Here is a 22,370-nt window from a genome sequence, read left to right on the forward strand (position 1 = left end):
AGGAATGTGGGCACAGTGGGGAAGCCCTTGTCACACGACCACCTTGGGATGGGTTCCTTCTTCAACCACCTAGAAAATGGGACTGCTGATCCAGAGAAATTAAACTACAGAAATGATCGATTCTTCCTTGATCCCTTTTTGCACACTGAAGAAATCAGACATGAACCTGAACACTCTCTAACTGGGCCTCTTCCAGTTTCCAAAACTGGGCAAACACAGCACTCCCTCATAAGGATGAGAAAACAGAAACATTTGAATATAGAAAAAATGTTCATGATCTCCAAAGAGGAGAGCTCTTTCAAAAAAAGCTTTCAACAGGAAAGTGAATTTTGTAAGATATTAAATCAGATTCTCAGTAATAATTTGAGGAGACAGCACTCGTGAAAAATAAACAGTCTGAGGTCAGGGAGAACTACTTTTAGGGGAAACAATAATTGCCTGATGTAAAAATGAGATGGCCATACTGACGAGCAAGTTGGACAATGTGAAACAAACAGGGTGAGAAAACCAGTCAGCCCACTTGGGAAATTCTGAAACTCATGTAAGAGGCATATAGGTTAGGTCCTGGAGATTGAATAGGAAACCCAGAAGAAGAGAATACATCAGACAGAGAGGAAGTGGTGACCAAATTAAAAAAAATAAAAGATAATTTTCTTTAGTTGAAGAAATCCTTGACTTTAATCCAAAACCCACTGAACTCCAGAAAGTGTAAAACAGACTCTCCTCATCGTGTCTGGCTTTTCCTTTTTATTCCAAATATAAACAATAATCTTGCAGCTATTCTGCTCTTACAAATAACTGGGGACATACTAGGAGACAAAAATCTTTTTGGTATCAAACTTTTCTCTCAACAGTAAATTTTGGGAAATAGTGGAATAGCTTCTACAGCATTTTGAGGATGGTGTGTCAAAAATGCTCCAACTGCCAAGATATTGTTCCTACATGAGAGTCACAGAAACATATTCCCAGTTATCCAAAAATTCAGAAAACATAACAGATTTATACTTTCTTGAAAAAAAATTTTAGGAAGTATTCCAATTTCTCTGAGCATGATATTACAAAGGGAAGGCCAAAAAAATTACTAGGTTTAATTACATAAAATATTCAAATATGTGCAATGTCAAAAAATTCATAAAATTAAATAAGTGAAAAACTAGAGCAATATATATAGCATATGACAATATTGCAGCCATGAAATTAAAAGACACTTACTCCTTGGAAGGAAGGTTATGATCAACCTAGATAGCATATTTAAAAGCAGAGACATTACTTTGCCGACAAATGTCCGTCTAGTCAAGGCTATGGTTTTTCCAGTGGTCATGTATGGATGTGAGAGTTGGACGGTGAAGAAAGCTGATTGCCGAAGAATTGATGGTTTTGAACTGTGGTGTTGGAGAAGACTCTTGAGAGTCCCTTGGACTGCAAGGAGATTCAACCAGTCCACTCTTGAGAGTCCCTTGGACTGCAGAGAGATCCAACCAGTCCATCCTAAAGGAGATCAGTCCTGGGTGTTCACTGGAAGGACTGATGTTGAAGCTGAAACTCCAATACTTTGGCCACCTCATGCGAAGAGTTGACTCATTGGAAAAGACCCTAATGCTGGGAAGGATTGGGGGCAGGAGGAGAAGGGGATGACAGAGGCTGAGATGGTTGGATGGCATCACCAACTCGATGGACATGGGTTTGGGTAAACTCCGGGAGTTGGTGATGGACAGGGAGGCCTGGCGTGCTGCGATTCATGGGGTCGCAAAGAGCCGGACACGACTGAGCAACTGAACTGAACTGAATAATAAAGAGTTCCTGCATATCAATAAGGAAAAAGCAATTTAATTTTTTAGTGATCAAGAACACGACCAATAAATATAAAAACAGTTTCATCTTCAGTAGTAATCAAAGAAAAACAAGTTAAAACAGCAATGAGATATCATTTATTGTCTGATAAATAGGCAAAGGTTAAAAAGTGATGAAGGCCTACTTTTAGCAAGAATATGGTGAAAGGGACATGTTCATTCACCACTAATGAGAGCTTAAGTTGCTAGAACTTCTCTGAAAGCAACTTGGCAATATGCATAAACCGCAACACCATAGGCTATAGAACACCAGGCTTATCCATCCATGGGATTCTAAAGGCAAGATTACTGGAATGGGTTGTCATGCCCTCCTCAATTTTGGACATACCAGAGTTCAAATCCTGGCTTAGTCACTTACCTTTAATTATTAATATTTTCTCTGAACTTTAATTTCCTCATGTATAATATATAAATAATGAGAGATATTTCAGTAGAAATTCAGGATGATTTTATGACAGATATTAAAAATTGGACTAGTTATTTCTACCTAACTTTCAACTGAGACCCCAAGATAATGTGGGTCAACTATTCCCACCTTCCACAGTCAAATATTAGAAGGACTGCAGCAGCACCCACAGAAGAAGGGAGGGAAAACTATTTCTGCAACCTGTGGCTTGAGGCTGGAAATGGCTAGTGTCAGTATGGCATCGGGGCTAAACTGTCCCCATGGGGGAAGGGTGCGATGCTTCCCCTCACTGTGGGAGGCCAGTAAGTGACTTGGACAGGTGTCTCCTGAGACTGGTGTCAAAAAAACTGGAGTCTGACACTCTTGTGAGTAATGTAAGGATGGTGACTGAAGCAACAGGACAGGAAGAGTATGTGTCCTGGGGCAAGGACATGAACCCCCTGGAAGGGAGAACCAGCCTGGGCCATTGAAAATCTTGGAAATGATTTCCCTGGATTTGACATCCATGTGGGGAATAAACTCCAGATGACCAGGGGCTGGAGCATGAAACTTAAGTGACTAGTGAAAGTGAAGAGAGTGTTCCAACTCCACACCAGGATTTATTAATTCACTAGAAAATAGAAATAAGAAACATATTAACATAAATAACATTTTTATAATAAATAACTTTATTTTCCAAAACAAAAGTTAAATTAGAATAATAGCACTTTTTTCTACTTTTGTGAATCTCCTTGATATCTGAATAGAAGAGAGCTAAATTAAAAGACGCTTGCTCCTTGGAAGAAAAGCTGTGACAAACCTAGACAGCATATTAAAAAGCAGAGACATTACTTTGCCGACAAAGGTCCATTTAGTCAAAGCTATGGTTTTTCCAGTAGTCATGTATGGATGTGAGAGTTGGATCATAAAGAAAGCTGAGTGCCAAAGAATTGATGCTTTTGAGCTGTGGTATTGGAGAAGACTCTTGAGAGTCCCTTGAACAGAAAGGAAATCAAACCAGTTGATCCTAAAGGAAATCAGTCCTGAATATTCATTGGAAGGACTGATGCTGAAGCTGAAACTCCAATAATTTGGCCACCTGTTGGGAAGAACTGATTCATTGGAAAAGACCCTGATGCTGGTAAAGATTGAAGGCAAGAGAAGAAGGGGACGACAGAGGATGAGATGGTTGGATGGCATCACTAATTCAATGGAAATGAGTTTGAGCAAGCTCTGGGAGTTGGTGATGGACAGGGAAGCCCAACATGCTGCAGTCCATGGGGTAGCGAAGAGTCGGACATGACTGAGCAACTGAACTAAGCTGAACTGAAATTCCCATATCTGCTTCTGCCTACAATCTGTTTCTGTATCCATGTATGTAGCCTCTTGAAAACTCATCGTGCCCTTATGAGTGAATTAAAATGAAAAAGTTAAATCAAGTCTTACTATTGTGATAATAATAGTGATCTCATGAATACTTTCTGAGGGTTTCGATGATTCCCCTTGGGTCCTCAGACTATACTTTGAGAACCACTGTCATTTTCCCACTGCCTCCAATGTCCAACTTTGAGGATTTACAAAAGAAAGATGTGATTGTGGAGTACTGCAGTGTAGTTTTCAAAATTCTTCGTGTGTAGAAATGCCAAGGAAGAAGCACCCTAAGACAGATCATTGTAGGGCAAAATGGGGAAGCCATCAGCATGGTGTGGGCTCATCTTTCAACCTAAATATTTCTGGAGGATGTTAGAGAGTGTGAAGTTCCCCAGGAGAGCATCTCTGCCCATCTGACTGTCCTCAGTCCTCACTCTGCCCATGGGTTCTCTTTTAGTGATGTCACCATGAAGGGAGAAAGCCTCCAACATTTTGCTAATTCAACAAGTGGAACCCTTTTAAACTGGGTTTCTTGTCAGTGTCAGAATCAACATTTATCAGGGGTCAGTCAAGAAAATGAAAGCATTCCAACAGAGGGGATTTAATATAGGGTACTGGCTACACTGATGGATTTAATACAGGGAACTGATTATACCGACATTAGAACAAAAATGAGTGAGTGAAAGTCGCACAGTCAGGTCCATCTCTTTGTGACCCCATGGACTATATAGTCTATGGAATTCTCCAGGCCAGAATACTAGAGTAGATAGCCTTTCCCTTCTCTAGAGGATCTTCCCAACCCAGGGATTGAACCCAGGTCTCCCGCATTCCAGGCAGACGTTTTACCAGCTGAGCCACAAGGGAAGCCCCACAGAACAAAAGGGGGGATGCTAAAATTATCAGAGATTAATCATTGCAGGAACCAACTGCTGATTCCAGAGCTAAAGAACAATAGGAGGAAGAGGTATTACCAGAACCCAGAGGGAGGGGTGCAGCTGGTGCTTGGACCACTGCACAGCCTGTACTTTCACTGCTGAAGCCACATGGACCAGCTGCCACTGAACCACTGAGGAGTGCAGAGAGGAGATGGAAGCAGCAAAGGGAGCTGGAGGCTAGAGCTGCTGAAGAATGCTGACCTCAACTAAATCCCAGAAAATAGTTCCTCCTCTCCTTCTCCTGCCCTTCTTGTCCATCTCCCACCTGCACCTCTCATTGACAGGGAGATGCAGAGGAGTCTGGAAGTGTAGTTTGCAGAGTCCAGCCCCATAGCACAGAGCAGAGAATAGAGGAGTGGGCTTGGAACCCAGAAGCCATTGGTGTTAACCCAGTACAGGTGACTCAAACCCTTTCAGAACAAGTCTGGAATCCATTCCAGCCAACAATGGGCACCAGAAAGCAGGGATGTCCGAGGAGGTTGAAGTACAACAGAAATCCTGTGCGTTGGCTCAAGGCTGGATAACTGGCAGGAAACAGCTGTCAGAGGCCAGTGCTGATTATTCAACCTTGTGGGTCCCGTGGAACTGGACGTCTGGTTGGTGGTCGGCATAGCCTAGACCCAGTGGAGCCTCATTTCTTCAGGTTCTTATTAACCTAGGACCAGCCTCACCCAAGGAGCCCACCCTTCCACCCCTCCTCCCCCGCCACTGGCTGCTATTCACCAAAGGCCAGATCATCCCCTCCTCAACTTCCTTTAGGAATCCTTCCCAAAATGACATGAAGAGGGTGAACAACTGAAAGTTGTCTTTAAAAGTGATGCTGTGCGACTTTTCTCCAACCTTCTGCACAGAGGTTCTGAATTTGGATTCTGTACCACCGACTGTGAAACTTAAAAGTACCCACTGACCCCTAACCCCACCCTGTCCCTCATGATCTGGTGTTCCACCAGGAACCATAGTGGGATCACCTCTTCCAAAGTGAACATTTGGCCATGTGGCCTTTCTCAGGGTCTGACAGTGGGGATGCATATTAATCATCCAAGACCCTTCAGGAACCCCCAGCATGCTTGATGCCATTCCTTTGCTGTGCCAACTAGTAAGTCATATTCTGGGAAGAGCAGTTAAGTGCTATAGAAAAACAAGCTTTCATTGTTCATAGTAGGCCATTCTGCCCTTTAGAAGACTAGTCAATATGTCTTTGCTTTTGTTTCCCTATAAGACAGAAAAGTCTCCTGCAGATACATCACCCCATCCCAACTGTGCCCATCAAAAAGACTCACAGTCATGGATATCTTTCCTGCACTAGCCCCTCTCCCCTCCTGCTCATTCTGTCCTCTAGCTAAAGCAGCCTGGCACCCAGGAGGCCTGTTTACGGCTAATTAGATTAGGAGAGTGTTCATCTGGAAAGATATTTGTAGTTCAATAAAGAGAATGTGAAGAATCACCCTCATTGTTACACAGAAACAAAGGGTTCTGAGGCTCACTCTGCCAGGGACAGAAAATCCTGCCCTCTTCCTCTTTAAAAAAAAAAAAACAAAACACCTTAGCATCTCTCCAAGATGTCCTCAGCAGTCAGGTTCAAAATGAGCTTTCCATATCACACAGAAGACCTCAGCTTAGAAAGATTTCAGAGGCAAACAGAGAGCAAATCTGAGAACACTTTCATGCTGTCTCATTTTATTTTCTTTCAAAGGAGAAACAGTCACTGCTTGAGTTGTTTTGTTGACAAAGAAGGGAAGGTAGAGAGATCATCAAGGCTAGTAATAGAAGCTGCCCTCCTGCCTCTTCCCCCATCTGCTTGAAAATTATTTCCAAAATATTAAATGCTGCTTTTCACTGAACCAGAATTGCATGATGGGCTGGGGATTGGTGGGGAGAGAAGAAGAAGAAACGATTTCGAAATACAATTTCCCAAATGTTTATTTTGCTAGCGAAGACTGTTGCCTGTACTATTATAAAATCTTCACACAACCCCTGGCAGGCTGTTGTCTGTAGGATAAGTAAGCACAGATTGAATTTCGTGCTGTGTCAAGGACAAAATGAATCCTTAATCTGGCTGCAGAAAATGCATATTCACCCGAGAGCAAAGCAGCTCCAGTCTTTCAAGCCCCTCTGCATTTCTTTCCTCTCTTGGAGATGATTTTGTAAATCAAGCTAGTCTACTCTTTATTAGCCTACAGACAACAGAGCCAGTATCTGAGCTCTCACCCTGCCTCTCACTACCCGGCCCTGCCTTCGCTCTCCTGATTTATCAGTGAGCATAAAGCTTCCATTAAGCATAAAGGCTGATTTTCATAGTGCATAATAAAATATGGAAATTCTACCTCCGCTAACTTCATGTCGACTCCAGAAATATTAAGAGTTAGGATACTTTTTAAATTATTTTTTCAGATGAGGAAAGGCTGTTGTTTAACAAAACTGGACAAAATTACATTTTCTGCTCCTCAGACATCTTAAAAGCTGACGGATTAAAGATGCTAAACAATGAGGAATGAAGCCCCAATCCTAGTTATTTCTCATTTATTCTGTCAGGAAAAGAGAGTTGTGTGTACCATGGTGAATCCTTTTCTCCAACAGCAATCAGGCTACAAGAGACAGAATGTTCTTCTGTTCCCTTTCCCTGTTTGCGGGCACAGGGCAGACGGGCTTGCTTTCAGTCCTGATCAATTCAGTGCTCCTTTCTTCCTGCTCAAGGTGAGCATCTGCGTCTCTTACCTGACAGCAAAGTCAGGTTTTCTTGCAGCTTCATGCCTCTGAAATCATTGATGATCTTAGCCCTCTATGCCTTCTGTAAGAATTAAAAAGACACAAACACTGGTTGTTTTGAAAAACTACAAGAGGAAATTATTTTAAGCTCCATACTTCTGAAAAGCATTTATAATTACTCAGCCCACATGCCTGCTCCCTGGGCATGTTAGATAGAGATCTCCACATGGAGAGGCAGCATGAGTCAGTAAACACCTGTGCAACCCAGTGTGTTGCTAAGACCAGAGAACAATCCTTGCCCTCTAGTTAATTGTATCTACCATTTTGCTTCACTCTCTATCAAGTTTCTCGGCCATAAAGTAGGTTTCATGGTAGTGATGCTTCAGAGAGGAAATGTTTAGAATCTCAAATCCACTGGAATGGGGGAAGAGGACAATGCTAGCATTTGAAAATAATTCTGAATGGTTGGAATTGATTGCTATATACCATTCATTCGCTGGTTCCTTCAAATAGTTCCCTCCATGCCTCTCCTGGGGATTACCCAGCCCAGTCCTTGCCAAGGGCTGGGAGTCAAGTCTGGCTTCTGTGTGATTTTCTGGGGATTTCCTACTTAAGGCAATGACTGGAGGATTGGTCAGAGGTAGAAGCTAAACCACCTAGAGGAGAATCATGGGGAGCATTATGAAATACAAGGCCCATAGAAAGTGGCATACTGAGTGAAGTAAGTCAGACAGAGAAGGAAAAATATCATATGACATCCCTTATATGTGGAATCTAAAAAGAAATGATACAAATGAACTTACTTACAAAACAGAAAGAGACTCACAGACTTAGAAAATGAACTCATGGTAGCTGGTGGGGTGGAGGGATAATTAGGGACTTTGGGAAGATTGTGTACACACTGCTATATTTAAAATGAATAACCAACAAAGACCTATTGTTTAGCACTTGGAACTCTGCTCAATGTTATGTGTCAGCATGCATAGGAGAGGGGCTTGGGGGAGAATGGGAACATATTTATGTATGCCTGAGTCCCTTCACTGTTCATCTGAAACTATCACAACATTGTTAATTGTCTATACCCCAATACAAACTGTTTTCAGTGTTAAAAAAAAAAAAAGAAAAAATGAAATACAAGGTTCAAAGATTCCAGAAGCAGAAATTGCAGATGGTATCACCAAGAATTTAAAGCCTAGTTGATAAAGAACCCAAAGGAAAGTAGATCAAGAAGAATCAAAGAATAAATATACACAATGGACTATTACTCAGCCATTAAAAAGAATGAAATAATGCCATTTGCACCAACATGGATGGACCTAGAGATTATTATATTAAGTGAAGTAAGTCAAAGACAAATGTCATATGCTATGACTTTTACGTGCAGTCTAAAAAATGTTATAAATGGACTTATTTACAAAATACAAATAGACTCACAGACATAGAAGACAAACTTGTGGCTACCAAAGGGGATAAATTTAGTAGGAGTTTGGGAGTAACATATAAACACTACTATATATAAACTACATAAACAACAAGGACCTACTGCATAGCACAGGGTATGTCCTAAGTCACTTCAGTCGTGTCTGACTCTGCCCTATGGACATGTAGCCCTCCAGGCTCCTCTGTCCATGGGATTCTTTAGGCAAGAATACTGGAGTGGGTTGCCAGGCCCTTCTCCAGGGGATCTTCCTAACTGAGGGATTGAACCCAGGTCTCTTAAGTCTCCTGCATTGGCAGGTGAGTCCTTTACCACTAGCCCCACTGGGAAGCCCATAGCACAGGGAGCTATATTCAATATCTTGTAAAAACCTATTATGGAAAAGCATCTGAAAAAGAATACGTATATGTATGCAATATGTATATACAACTGAATCACTTTGCTGTACACCTGAAACTAACACATTACAAGTTAACTATAATTCAATTAAAAAAAAAACAAACCAAAAAGGTCATGATCTCACATTGATAACATATTAGCCAGAAAAAACAAAGGGTAGGTCATTCCTTCTTAAAAGAGTAATTATTAATCAAGCAGGGAAGAGGCTCAGCTGCTATGAAAGAATCTCCAAATTAGTGATTTATGATGGAAATATACTTTCCTGTCATATAATAAGATGTGATGAGAGCTGGAGGAGGGTACGTCACAGAGAAAGGTCAGAGCAGTCAAAAACGTCAGGATTTAGATAATGCTTGACCAATAACAGCAACTGGCTAAAGGAGGAAGGAGAAGGAAGAGCTTGTGACAAGCCCAGGGGTCCGAGGGGCCGCAGGTGGTTGAGTGGTGGGAGAGAGAGGACCAGGAGAAGAGGCTGGGGCAGTGGGTGGTGCCACGTGAGGATGGTGTTGAATAGCTGTAGTAACCTGTAGAGCAGCCTTTGTGAAATCTGGCGAGTGACTGCAGCCATTTAGGGCACTTTTAAAAAATAAGGATTCTAGGGCCCCAGCACCAACCTACCTGAACAGAATCCATGTTTTAAAGACGCTCCCCATGAGATTCTGGGGTACACTGCTGAAGACGGCGGGGGAGTGTGAGGAGGCAGGGATCCTGGCCAGAGGCTGCAGCACTGACTTAAGTTGGAAAGATAGAAAGAGAGAGGTTGTGTGACAGCTTCTTGGGCGAAGGTAAAACAGGGGAGAGGACAAAAGTGAGAGCATTTTTGTGAGTGAGCTAGTGGGATGGAGAGCGCAGCTCAAGCCTGCTCATTAGGTGCCCCAGTAACAGCTTCCCCTCTCCTCACCTCTGTAGTTTGACTGTGGACTTTGGGCTTCTTCTAGAATCTAAGGCTGAATGTTGCCTGTCAAAAGAGGAAAGCTACCCCACCCCAGACAAATGGCAGCTTGGCTGCTTCAGAAATGACCAAACCTTTAGAAAATCCAGTGATAGTATCTGAAGACTGGACTTTTATGATATTCATTCATTGTTATCTGTTCCTGGCCCTTAGAGGAGTTATTTTTTCTGTTTGTGAAAGAATTTTTTTCATTGGCCCCACAAAAGATTGATTTGCAATTATCTTTGTGTAAGAACATGACATTTTGAACTCTTGTTTTCTCACTTTTATGAATTTGGATATAGTTCTCCAGTCCCTCTGGAGATGATGATGAAAGTGAAAGTGTAAGTTAGGCACTCAGTCATGTCTGACTCTTTGCAACCCCATGGACTATAGCCCACCAGGCTCCTCTGTCCATGGAATTCTCCAAGCAAGAATACTGGAATGGGTTGCCATTTGCTTCTCCAGGGGAGAGATCCCTTCTCAACCCAGGGATCAAATCCAAATCTCCTGCATTACAAGCAGATGCTTTACCAACTGAGCTACCAGGGAAGTTACGATATGGTGATGGAAAGAATTTAATTCTGTATGAAAAGTCCAGCTACACAATGCATTTTCACTGGATATGGGGCACTTAGATAAACGCATCCCTCCACTCATTCATTGAATAAATAAATCATGGGGTTAGAGCTTAAATAATAAATAATATAAAAGGGAAAAGAAAAGACTATGAGGAGCTGATGAGGTAAAAATAAAAAAATAAAAAGAGCTATTTTCAGGCAAAATGATGAAAGATGGTTGCCGGCCAGACTGTCCTCTTTATATTTACTGGTCATATTTGCTAGAATTCTATGTTTGACTGTATCTTCACTGCCCCCATAAGTTTCTGGACTGGCATAGGGTTAAAGATGAAATGCTATACCTCCTCCCTGAAAATTACTTATTTAGCTCAAGTTGAAGTTTAAATGTGCATTGAATAGACGTCATCCCAGGAGCAGAGAAATTGTTACTGATCTGCTTATATATAGTATGTTGTAGGCTGCTGAATTTAGATGTAATTTGTTACATAGCAATAGGAAACTGGCAAACTTGGTGTTTGGGGTTGGTTGAGGGGGTGGTTTACTGGTCTTCTGTGTATATAATATGATGAATTTAGCTTTGTGATTTTCCATATGACGTTGTTATTTAGTCGCTAAGTTGTGTCCAACTCTTTGCAACCCCATGGACTGTAGCCCACCAAGTTCCTTTGTCCATAGGATTTTCCAGGCAAGACTACTGGAGTGGGTTTAGCCATTTCCTTCTCCAGGGGATCTTCTCAACCCAGGGATCAAACCTGCATGTCCTGCTTGGCAGGCGGATTCTTTACCACTGAGCCACCTGCAGCATATGGCATAGCTAATGTTTAAACTCTTTTTCCCCTACCCCTCTTTGACTGGCTTCCTCTTACTAACCTAACAGGGCGTACATTGGATAACACTTATTTTAAGATTCCTTCTCTAAATTTCCACATGTGGAATAGGTATCCTTTCTATTACCCTGTCTTTCTTATCAATACCACTAACAGCTAACTTTTATTGAGCATTTACAATCCTAAACTTTAGGTGTAGGTTATCTTTTCTAATCCTCTCAACCTTCCAATGATATAAGTGCTGTTATTTGTCCATTCTATAGATAAGGGACTGAGACACAGAGGAGTTAAGGAAAGTCTTCCAGGTTACCCAGCTGGGAAGTGTTTATTTTCTGTGCCCTTTAGACAGAATGCCAGGCTGGCACTTGCTGTGTTTCTCAGTCTCTCTCTCTTTTTTGTCCCTCTCTCTCTCTCCACTCTTTAATGAATGATAAGGCCATGGGGACTTTGACAATAGACTAATCCCACTACACATGAAACTCTAAAGTTTGCAAATCTAACTCAAAGTTGCATTACGTTCTTGAAGTTGTCTATATAAAAGCATTGGCTGCATGAACAGTGCTGCTTGCTCTAGTTACGCCTGCAACTACAGAGGCAGAAACCCGATGAAATGTCCTCTCCTTGTTCTTCCAGAACTTCATCTGCCAGATCCCTCTGGAAGATAAACCTCCAGAGCAGCAGAGTGCCCTGTTCTCTCCCTGTGGCTGCCTTTTCTCAGCTTGTGTCAGGCCAGAACAGGCCCTGGGGGTGTGAATGGGGTGTTTACAGAGGTGTCTATGTAGGGTCCACATATAATTTCAGTATTTATCTGCAAAATACTCATTCTTCATTCTTCATAAGTTATGCATGGCTTCCATAAAAAAGACAGAGGAGGAAAAGTTGGAGGCAACTCTAGAGTTATGTATAGATTTCTGAACTTTTTACCTGAAACAGAGTCTGAAAGACCATTCCTTCAGCGTCTGAAAGACCATTCCTGCTTCATTTTCAACAACTAGCAAATCCAGCTAGCCAACGCTGTGATTCTAGGAGATTTGGCAGCTTAAAAGAAAAGAAAGGACCAGATACAAGAAGGCTGTGAAAAGCTGTGTCCATGGAATTCTCCGGGCTAGAATACTGCAGTGGGTAGCCTTTCCCTTCTCCAGGGTATCTTCCCAATGCAGGGATCTTCCCGCATTGCAGGTGGATTCTTTATCAGCTGAGTCACGAGGGAAGAAGCCCAAGAATACTGGAGTGGGTAGCCTATCCCTTCTCCAGCGGATCTTCCCAACCCAGGAATCGAACCGGGGTCTCCTGCATTGCAGACGGATTCTTTACCAACTGAGCTATCAGGGAAGCCCCTGTTCCACCAGAACCTGGGTTCAAATTCCAGCCCCTACTCTTTACCAGCTCTGTGATTTGGCAGTTGTCCAAACCCCCTCTAAATTCTGTTCACAGTAGTTCTTCTGGGCCCCACTGCCCAGTGTAAGGGATTCATCGACTAACAGAAAATACAGAAATCTTCCTCAGACTGGAACCAGTGATGGGGATAGGGGGGTGACATTTAAGAGGCCCTTTTTCAGTATCTTTGATTAGGATAAAGCATGGTTATTTAATTCACTGCTACTCATATGAGACATGGGTACTTGTTCGTTTTAAGAGGTAATATTCAGCATCTGATAATGGTAGTTGTTCATAAAGCATGTGTGGAATAGAGAGAGGAGTAAGAGAGGGAGAAAAATTAATCCCTGCCTCACAGAGTTGTTCCATGAGGTTGAACAATTTTCATAAGTTTCCTGTCTCAGTGCCTGGCACATAAGGGGAACTTGAGGTTAGTTCCCTCCCCCACTCTGGTTTAAAATGCAAAAGTTATCTGGGAAACAGCACATTCAAGCACCAAAAATGGGTGTACATTCGTTTATAAGATTTGTTGACTTTTAAAAATGCACAATGTGAGAGTTGCAAGTTAAATTTTACTTAGGGCAGAATGAGAGACAGCATTTCAGATAGCTCTGAGAAACTGCTCCAAGGAAGAAAGGAGGGAACTAGTATACACAAGAGCTTTGCAGCGAAGAGCAGGTAGTCAGAACATCATAAGATTGTTGTTAGTTAAAGAAAACCAGATATTCCAAGTTAAGGAATTTAGCACTTTTCTGTGTATGGGAAGATGTAAGGATCTGGGCTCACTAAAATCTTTGTTTTGACATGCACCTCAGCTAACTGGGGCTGTATCCTGTGTTTTCACATCCTGAGTTTCCTCAGGGCTCACCTTAGGGAGTGGCTGTAGTATGATGGCTGCTAGATGGCAGGTATTTTTTTCCTTCCTGAGTTTCCTCAGGGCTCACCAGCTCACATAGGAGAACTGCAGCCACTGATAACTGTGAAATCCTTGTTTACTGATATGGCAGGAAATATTCCATTTCTCAGATTTATGCACAAAGCAAAGCCTAAAGAATGGGACCAGAAGAAGAAAGTGTGTGTGAGAGTCAAGGAAGACCCTTAAAGTTTCGTAGATCGGTATTCCTGTAAGAATAAGGCACTAGAGTTGTGTGGGGGGAGGTGCAGAGGAGGGGCAGTGAGGAAGGACCTTCCTGAGAAGGCAGGAGTAGTTAAGTAGCACGGTGGGACTGAAAGACATAAAGCAAGGGAAAAACCTCACCTATGCCACCTGCAGGACAGATGAAAGAACGGCAGACCAAACAGGACTGGGAGCCCCGTGGTCTCAAATGCTAAACAGATATAGCTATTGTCTCTGATTCCCAGGTCTTGAAACTCTCACTCCATTATCAAAAGACCAACAACAAACCTGTTTGCTTTGAGAGTTTAGTTCCTGGGAAATAAATTTTTAAAAAGACTTGTTTACTGTTGTTGATATCTTTGGTATCTTTTTCCAATAGCAGTTAGCTACTGATTTCTCCTGGTGGCTTCCCTGGTGGCTCAGAGGTTAAAGCGTCTGCCTCCAATGCGGGAGACCTGGGTTTGATCCCTGGGTCGGGAAGATCCCCTGGAGAGGGAAATGGCAAAACCACTCCAGTATTCTTGCCTGGAGAATCCCATGGATGGAGGAGCCTGGTAGGCTACAGTCCACGGGGTCACAAAGAGTCGGACTCGACTGAGCGACTTCCCTTCATCCCTTCACACTGATTTCTCCAAGTGATTTTGTACTTTTCAAAAATAGTCATTTTAGGTCTAACTCAGTTAAGAGTTTTTTTTGTTTTGTTTTTTTTGAAGAATACACTGTGCAAAGCCTTGCTGGATGGGGAGGGCTCAAATGTAAACAGTAAAATAAAGGTAGCAAGAATATTCCCTTTGTCATTGAAAGGCTGGCAAAACCAGATGTATGGATTACAGATGTCATTATTCTCTTTCTCTCACTTAAGATGGCTTTCTGAAATGAAAATATAAGTTGCTTATTGAAGCTAGGACTTAAAATATTCCCAAACCCACAGTATTATACATACCAAAATTAATTAAAATGAGAACCAGTGAGGTTTCTCAAAGTATGGAAACACACACAAAGTAATGTTAAGTGAAAATATTACACAAAAATGCTATACACTTGCCAGTTATGATATAAAACATTTTTATGTCATTGATAAAGTCATAAGAAAATTTGAAGCAATGCAGTAGTTGATTTTATACTCACTGAGTTTCTGGTGCTGTTTACAAGTTTGGAAATTTTTTCTTGGTAAATATTAAGTCTTTCCACGTACGTACATTTAAGGTACACTTAAGATGAGTTTCCTGAGAACATAATGCTCCAGAGGAATAAGCAGGAGTTGATGAGGGAGATCTTAATTTGCATTTTTCCTGCCTTAAATGCCTGAAATATCTTGAGTATAATGTTGCATGAATAAGGCTTTTAGTGTTTAATGTGATATGACTTAAACATTCTCTTTCTTCTAGGGTCTATAAAACCTTTGCTATTAATGGCTGTTGCTTTTCACTTTTATCTACCAAATTTACTAAGGAAGAAAAAAATATGTGAGGTTTCCATTTGTCTGCTCAAATCTTTTCTATTATTTCTGGCAATAAACTTTATTCTTCTTAAAACCAGAAACAACCCACTTGGAAAGAGAGATGGTAGGTGATCGATCCTCTAAATATGATGCTGTCTTGATCTTCCCAACAGTCTTGTTGAAGTAGATAGGATAATTGTCGGTGATATCAGAACTGGAACACTAGTAAAGCTATATTTTCCTTACTTTTGCACAGATAGTAGTAGTAAAACCTTGCCATAACACCGTAAATGAAGTCTGAGACATTAGACCAGGAAAACAAAGATTTGCATTATTTCAAGGTTAATCAAGTAACCAGGATATGCCTATACAGGTGACCTTCCTGGGCCTTTCAGGGCTCCAAATGTGGGATGCACTCACACCCACCCTGATCCCAGCGGCAATTCAGCACCAGCCGCTGTCCACTCCTGATGGGGATGATTCCACTGATGAGGGAGGGCTTCCTGGAGAGCAGCAGAGTCCAGGATTCTCCAAAGTAGTTGAGACCATTTTTTCAAGTTGATCCAGAGAGAACAACCGGGATAATACTGGGGAATGGAGACAACCCTCCCTTCTCAAGATAGGTTTGCTGGCCATTTCCTCACCAGTCCTATCCCTTTTCTCAACATCTTTTCTGCCTTGACCAGGAAGATAAAATTTTTTTACCCACCTCTGATTGAGAATGGGGGCTTCATGGAGTATGGAACCCATTTCCAGTATGTCATATCCAAACCATGAAATTGTACTGAATTTCTAGAGTCAGACATAGAAATCAGATCTCCTGATTCCTAGAACAGACTCCCTCCCCTACTCTGCTAGCACACTGACATTATTATTCCAGGTTCCAGAGGATATCAGACACACCACCCTATGTTTGAAGAGTTCTTGCCTACCACCTTCTTCTGAAGGGAAAGCAGACCCACCCAGAATCAGAAGCCCAGTTCCATACTCAGTTTTCAAAATCTGGGGTTTTCATTGTGCAGATGACTGAAGAAACGATGTTAGAGTAATGTGGGGGTGTATTGTGTCATTCTTAAAGTTTTAATGTGTTTTTACAGGCTGCTAACTTACTTAGCACAACTCATAAATTCTGCCTGCATTTCACAAGCCACTTGCTTCCTCACTATCCTTACTTAACACATCTTATGAGTTTCATCCACTCTATTTGTTTTTCTTGTGTTTTTCTTATCTAGAATTGAATATTCTCAAATCCTACAGCAAACATATATTATAAGCACAAAGACCTAGGGAAAAAATAAGATGAAAAAGCAGAGAAAGAATTTTATTTTAGTGTCAGGAGAAACAGAAACTAAAAGAGAGAGTAGCTGAGTCATGGTAATGGTGGAGTTTTGAACAGAAAGCGTGGGTGCTTCCTGCCAAGTGGGGACAAAGTAACAATTGCTGGAATTTCATCGTCCATGGCGACTTATTGGGAACCTCCATGAGTTAGTTTCTGCTCCTTTGACACAGCTAAATCATAACAAATACAGTTGTATTCCAAGAAGCCATCCTTCCCAACCACCTCCCATCCACTTACAGCCTCCAGTTGTGCTGGAAATCACACTCGGAATAATAATAATGCTGGGCTCCTTGGGACTGGCATGTGCAAGGAGAAGATGACTGAGGAAAAGGGAGTGAAGGAAGTTCACAGAACCATGGGAAAAAGTGCAGGACACCATGGGATAACCACTGTGTATGAATATAGTTACTACATGACTTATTTTGAGAAGGGTTTATATCTTGAACCCTCATGAGAACTATAAGCAAATTGTCCAGTTCAGGCCATGTCATCATTTCCTCAGGCTGCCACAGCACAGCACCACAAATTGAGTGGCTTAAAACCACAGAAATTTATTCTCATAGTTCTGTAGGCTGCAAGTTGGAGATCAGGATATTAGCAGGATGATTCCTCCTAAGGGATCTGAGAGAGAATCTGTCCTGTGCCTCTTTTCTAGCTTCTGGTAACCACTGGCAATCCTTGGTGGTCCTTGGCTTGTGAAAGCATCACTCCAGTCTCTGCCTTCATCATCACATGGCCTAGTACCCATGTCTCTTCTTCCTCTTCTTAAAAGAATCTCTAATCATACTGGACTAGAGATTTTATCCAAATGTGGATTCCCAGGTAAGATATAGGACACTCAGTTAAATTTGAATTTAGATATGCAACAAATAATTTTTTAAGTGTAAGTATGCTCCAAATATTGCTCAAGACATAATTATACTAAAAATTATTCCCTGTTTAACTTAAATTCAATTTCTTGCATATTCATTTTTTAATTGTGATAAAATACACATAACATAGAATTTATCATCTTAACCATTTTAAACAAACAATTTTGTAGTGTTAAGTATATTCACATTGTTGTACAACCAACCTCTGTAACTTTTCATCTTGCAAAAACTGAAACTCTATGCTCGTTAAACAGCAATTCCCACTTCCCCTCTCCTTAATCCCTGGCAATTACCGTTCTACTTTCTTTCTCTATGAGTTTGACTACCCCTAATACCTCATATTAAATCCCTGTGAACAACTATGCACACATACATGATACCTCATATAAATAGAATCATGCAATAGTTTTTTTTGTTTGTTTTTTCCAACTGGCTTCTTTCACTTAGCATAATTTCCTCAAGATTAATCTATGTTGTAAGCATGTGTCAGAATTTCCTTCTTTTTTAAGATTGAATGGGGTTCCCTGGTGGCTCAGATGGTAAAGAATCTGCTTACAATGCAATAGACCTGGGTTGGATCTCTGGATCAGAAAGATCCCTTGGTGAAGGGAATGGCTAACCACTCCAGTATCCTTGCCTGGAGAATTCCATAGACAGAGGAGCCTGGCAGGCTACAGTTCATGCAGTCACAAAGAGTCAGACTGAGCAACTAACACTTTCACTTTCGCTTTAAGATTCAGTAGTATCTTGTTGAATATGTATACCACATTTTGTTTATCGAATTCAAATTTAGCTGAGCACTTGCATTTTTATTTGCTAAATCTGGTAAGCCTATTCCAAACACATCAGTCTAGATGAGCTTTTTCTAGGAATTAGACCAGAAGAAGGGTTTATCCCAGAGGTCATCTTTATTAAGGAACAATCAGGAGACATAGCTAGCAACATTTTTCTTTTGTGATTTTGCACAAGTCATAGAATGTAGTTCAAAGGAATTCTAATTTAAATTTGAATTCGAATTCCGTGTCAGGAATTCCTGAACAGGAGGCTGTGCAAGAGTTGCAGGAGTTCTGTGAACCCCTCAAAATCACAAGCCATGTTGAGTATATGTGCCTCTTCATGAGAAAAGGAACCGTAAGATTTTGCAAAGGTGTCTAAGAACCCCCACCCACCCAAGGATGTCAGGAGACACCATCCTAATGACTAAAGGCATACCTGTGAACTCAAGGAAGGCATTTTTGCTGGAGGCTTGAGTATTATTAGTTTTCAGATGATCAATTTTCTGATTACCCAACCTTAAAAATGGAGAAAATATCAGAAATTAAATAGTTGAAAGTTTATCCATGTCCTGAAGCACCTCTCTCAAATGAGGGATGAGTATGAGATGCCATGCTTCTACATCTTTTGCAGGAGCTGAATGGAAGCCAGTTTAAGAGTGGATGCTGATCTCTGTGAATTTTCTGATGATGGTTAACCTTAAGAGGCTTGTGCTTTAAATGCAAAGTCCCTTAAAGAGATTAACAAAGTGAGAGAGAGAGAGACAGGCAGAGAGCAATGCCTGAGCAATAGACAACCGTACTCCCTGTTGAAAGGTAGTGACCATTTTGATAATTACTGCTTTGTTTTTCCTTTAGAAATCCTTCTTCAATTTACCAGTATCTCTTACCAATGAGCTTGACTGGCCCCAGCTATCTGGTACTACTGGATTTCTGTACTCCACCAGCAGGTATGTATGTTTGCACACCCTCAGACATTTCAATGTGTCTACGTAAGGAACAATAGGAGATGAGGTTTGTTCCCGAGATGTTACAATGACAATCATTAGAAATTGCTTCTGGAACACAAGTGACACAACAAACCCACCACTGACATAGCGTCTACCTTGTGATGGAGTATCATGCAAATTAAATTCTATCTGTGCTGGCAAGGAAAGAGCACTCCTGCTCAGGGGCTCTAGAGTTGACCTCCGATAAAAAATACTCTAACACACCAGTGAATTTTTCTGACTCAAGAGATGAAGAAGTTTACTTTCTTACTTACTTGCACATATATTAACATTTTAAAAGATAATAGGCAAGTCTCAAGGTCCTAGAATCATCCTGGCTTTAATGCTCTGAAGTTGAAAGTAGAGATGACGCATGACAAGTCTTGAGTGTCACACAGACCCATTGTGCTCTGTGTCCCTGGGTGTTGACTCAGGGCCTGGGAACAGCCAGTGCCCCCCTTCCTTTCTGCACCTATTCTGTCCTCAGACCAGGGGGTTCCTCTCTGATCAATATGAGATCCCGCTAGCTCCCCAGTCCTATTGCAGTTTCCACTCATCATCCTGTCAGAGCCCAGCAGGCAGACAGATCCTCCTTAGAAAGTCAGTGGGGTAAAAGGGAGAGGAAAAGTTGTGAGTCTTCAGACACAAATGGCTTATAATTCTTATAAGGGCTTTGCAGAGAGAGTCTGACCCCATGACACAAAGGAAGGAACCGTCTAGCTGTGGCTTATGTGAAAATCATCTCTATCCTGAGCTAGTCTGTGCTGACCTGGCACCTTCTTCTATTAGGCTCTGTGTTGCCATTTACAAAACACACTCTGTTCATGGAACTTGCTCCACATTCACTCTAAGCACTGTCCTTATCAGCTTTATTCCCAAGAAGGACACCCTGGCTGGTGGCCCCCTGCCCTGTGAGGTGAGGTTTCTTCTCAATACATTTGTGGGGGCCCAAGCTATCTGGTTGTCTTTCTCTTAGAGTCTATTTGCCACCTGTTTCTGTGTGCTCTGCCATGTAGCTGCAATGACAAAGAATATATTTAACTCCTTTTGATAGAAAAGGAAATTCTTTGTCTGGAATAAGAGTTGCAATGGATCCCCATTAAGCAAAAACACATCAGCATGATGGTCCCAGGGTGTCACCACTCAGTATGTCCCTTGTAGCAGTAGCTTCTGTTAAACCATCTCATATACTGTCATGCAAATTATTTTTGTTGTTGTTCAATAGCTAAGTCGTGTCTGACTCTTTGTGACTCCAAGAACTGCAGCACGCCAGGCTCTTCTGTCCGCCACTATCTACCGAAGTTTGCTCAAATTTATGTCCATTGAGTCAGTGATGCTATCTAGCCATTCTATCCTCTGCCGTCCCCTTCTCCTTTTGCCTTCAATCTTTCCCAGCATCAGGGTCTTTTCCAGTGAGTTGGCTCTTCATATCAAGTGGCCAAAATATTAGAACTTCAGCTTCAGCATCAGTCCTTCCAATGAATATTCAGGGTCGAGTTCCTTTAGGATCAACTGGTTTGATATCCTTGCTGTCCAAGGGATACTCAAGAGTCTTCTCCAGCATCACAATTCAAAAGCATCAATTCTCTGGCATTCAGTCTTCTTTATGAATCACCGCTGGAGTACATGACTAATAGAAAAACCATTGCTTTGATTCTATGTACGTTCGTTGGCAAAGTGATGTCTCTGCTTTTTAATACACTGCCTAACTTTGTCATAGTTTTCCTTCCAAGGAGCAAGCATCTTTTAATTTCTTGGCTGCAGTCACCATCCACAGTGATTTTGGTGCCCAAGAAAATAAAATCGGTCACTGCTTCCACTATTTGCCATGAAGTGATGGGACCAGAGGCCATCATCTTAGTGAGAGAGTCAATTCCTAGGCAGGTTGATAAGAAGTCCAGGGGCCCCCAAGGAGAGACGGGTCTGGAATTCTCAAGGTGGAGGAAAGGACAAACTTTTTTTTTCCCTCTACATTCCTTAGGATTATATAAGAATAATGTATCCTGCTTGAGGACAGTTTCTGGAAAAAAACCTCCTGGCTAATCCTGTTATCTTAAAATGTAAATTATGGGAGTGAGTCTAGTAAGGTCTTTATAACCTCCAGACATTCTTTTGATTCACTGTAATAGCTAATTAAAAAGTATATAACTCCATTGCTAACACTAGCGAGGGGGCACTCTTTCTGCCCCCTTCTGATGTCTATGTCAGAAGCTTTCTCTATCTCTTTTATACTTTAATAAACCTTTATTACACAAAAGCTCTGAGCAATCAAGCCTCGTATCTGGCCCTGGATTGAATTCTTCTCCTTGGAGGCCAAGAATCCCGGCATCTTTTGTGGTTCAGCAACAACCTTTCATTAGTCTCTTTATTGTTGTGTTTTAAGCCAGATTTTTCACTCTCCCCTTTCACCCTCATCAAGAGACTTGTTAGTTCTTTACTTTCTGCCATTAGGGTGGTATCATCTGCATATCTGAGGTTGTTGATATTTCTCTCTGCAATCTTGATTCCAGCTGTGATTCATCCAGTCTAGCATTTTACATGATGGATAAGCAAGGTTACAGTATACAGCCTTGATGTCTTCCTTTCCCAATTTTGAACCAATCAGTTGTTCCATGGCTGGTTCTAACTGTTGCTTCTTGACCTGCATACCGGTTTCTCAGGAGACAGGGAAGGAGGTCTGGTATTGCCATCTCTTTAAGAATCCACAGTTTGTTGTGATTCACACACACAGTTAAAGGCTTTAGTGTAGTCGATGCAGCAGAGGTAGATGTTTTTCTGGAGTTCCCTTGCTTTCTCCATGATCCAACAAATGTTGGCAATTTGATCTCTGACTCCTCTACCTTTCCTAAACCCAGCTTGAACATCTGAAAGTTTTCAGTTCATGTATTGCTAAAACCTAGCTTGAAGGATTTTGAGAATCATACTGTTCATGCGGTTCTCATGGCAAAAACATAATGGAGTGGGTTGGCATTTCCTCCACCAGTGGACCCATTTTGTCAGAACTCTTCACTATGAACCTTTAGCCTTAGGTGGCCCTGC

The 22,370-nt window shown here is 41.6% G+C and overlaps 1 protein-coding gene across 1 annotated transcript in view; it reads left to right on the plus strand.

Annotated features, from left to right (window-relative positions):
- AOAH (acyloxyacyl hydrolase) overlaps positions 1-22,370 on the plus strand; it is a 176,446-nt gene that overhangs the window by 80,981 nt on the left and 73,095 nt on the right. The window contains exon 12 of the mRNA XM_081534203.1: positions 19,201-19,292. Within this exon, the coding sequence (XP_081390329.1) occupies positions 19,201-19,292 (92 nt within the window). The remainder of the gene's footprint in view (positions 1-19,200; positions 19,293-22,370) is intronic.

The sequence above is a fragment of the Giraffa tippelskirchi genome, chromosome 10, assembly GCF_054371585.1.
Source record: "Giraffa tippelskirchi isolate mGirTip1 chromosome 10, T2T-mGirTip1v1.2.pri, whole genome shotgun sequence".
NCBI classification, from domain to species: domain Eukaryota; kingdom Metazoa; phylum Chordata; class Mammalia; order Artiodactyla; family Giraffidae; genus Giraffa; species Giraffa tippelskirchi.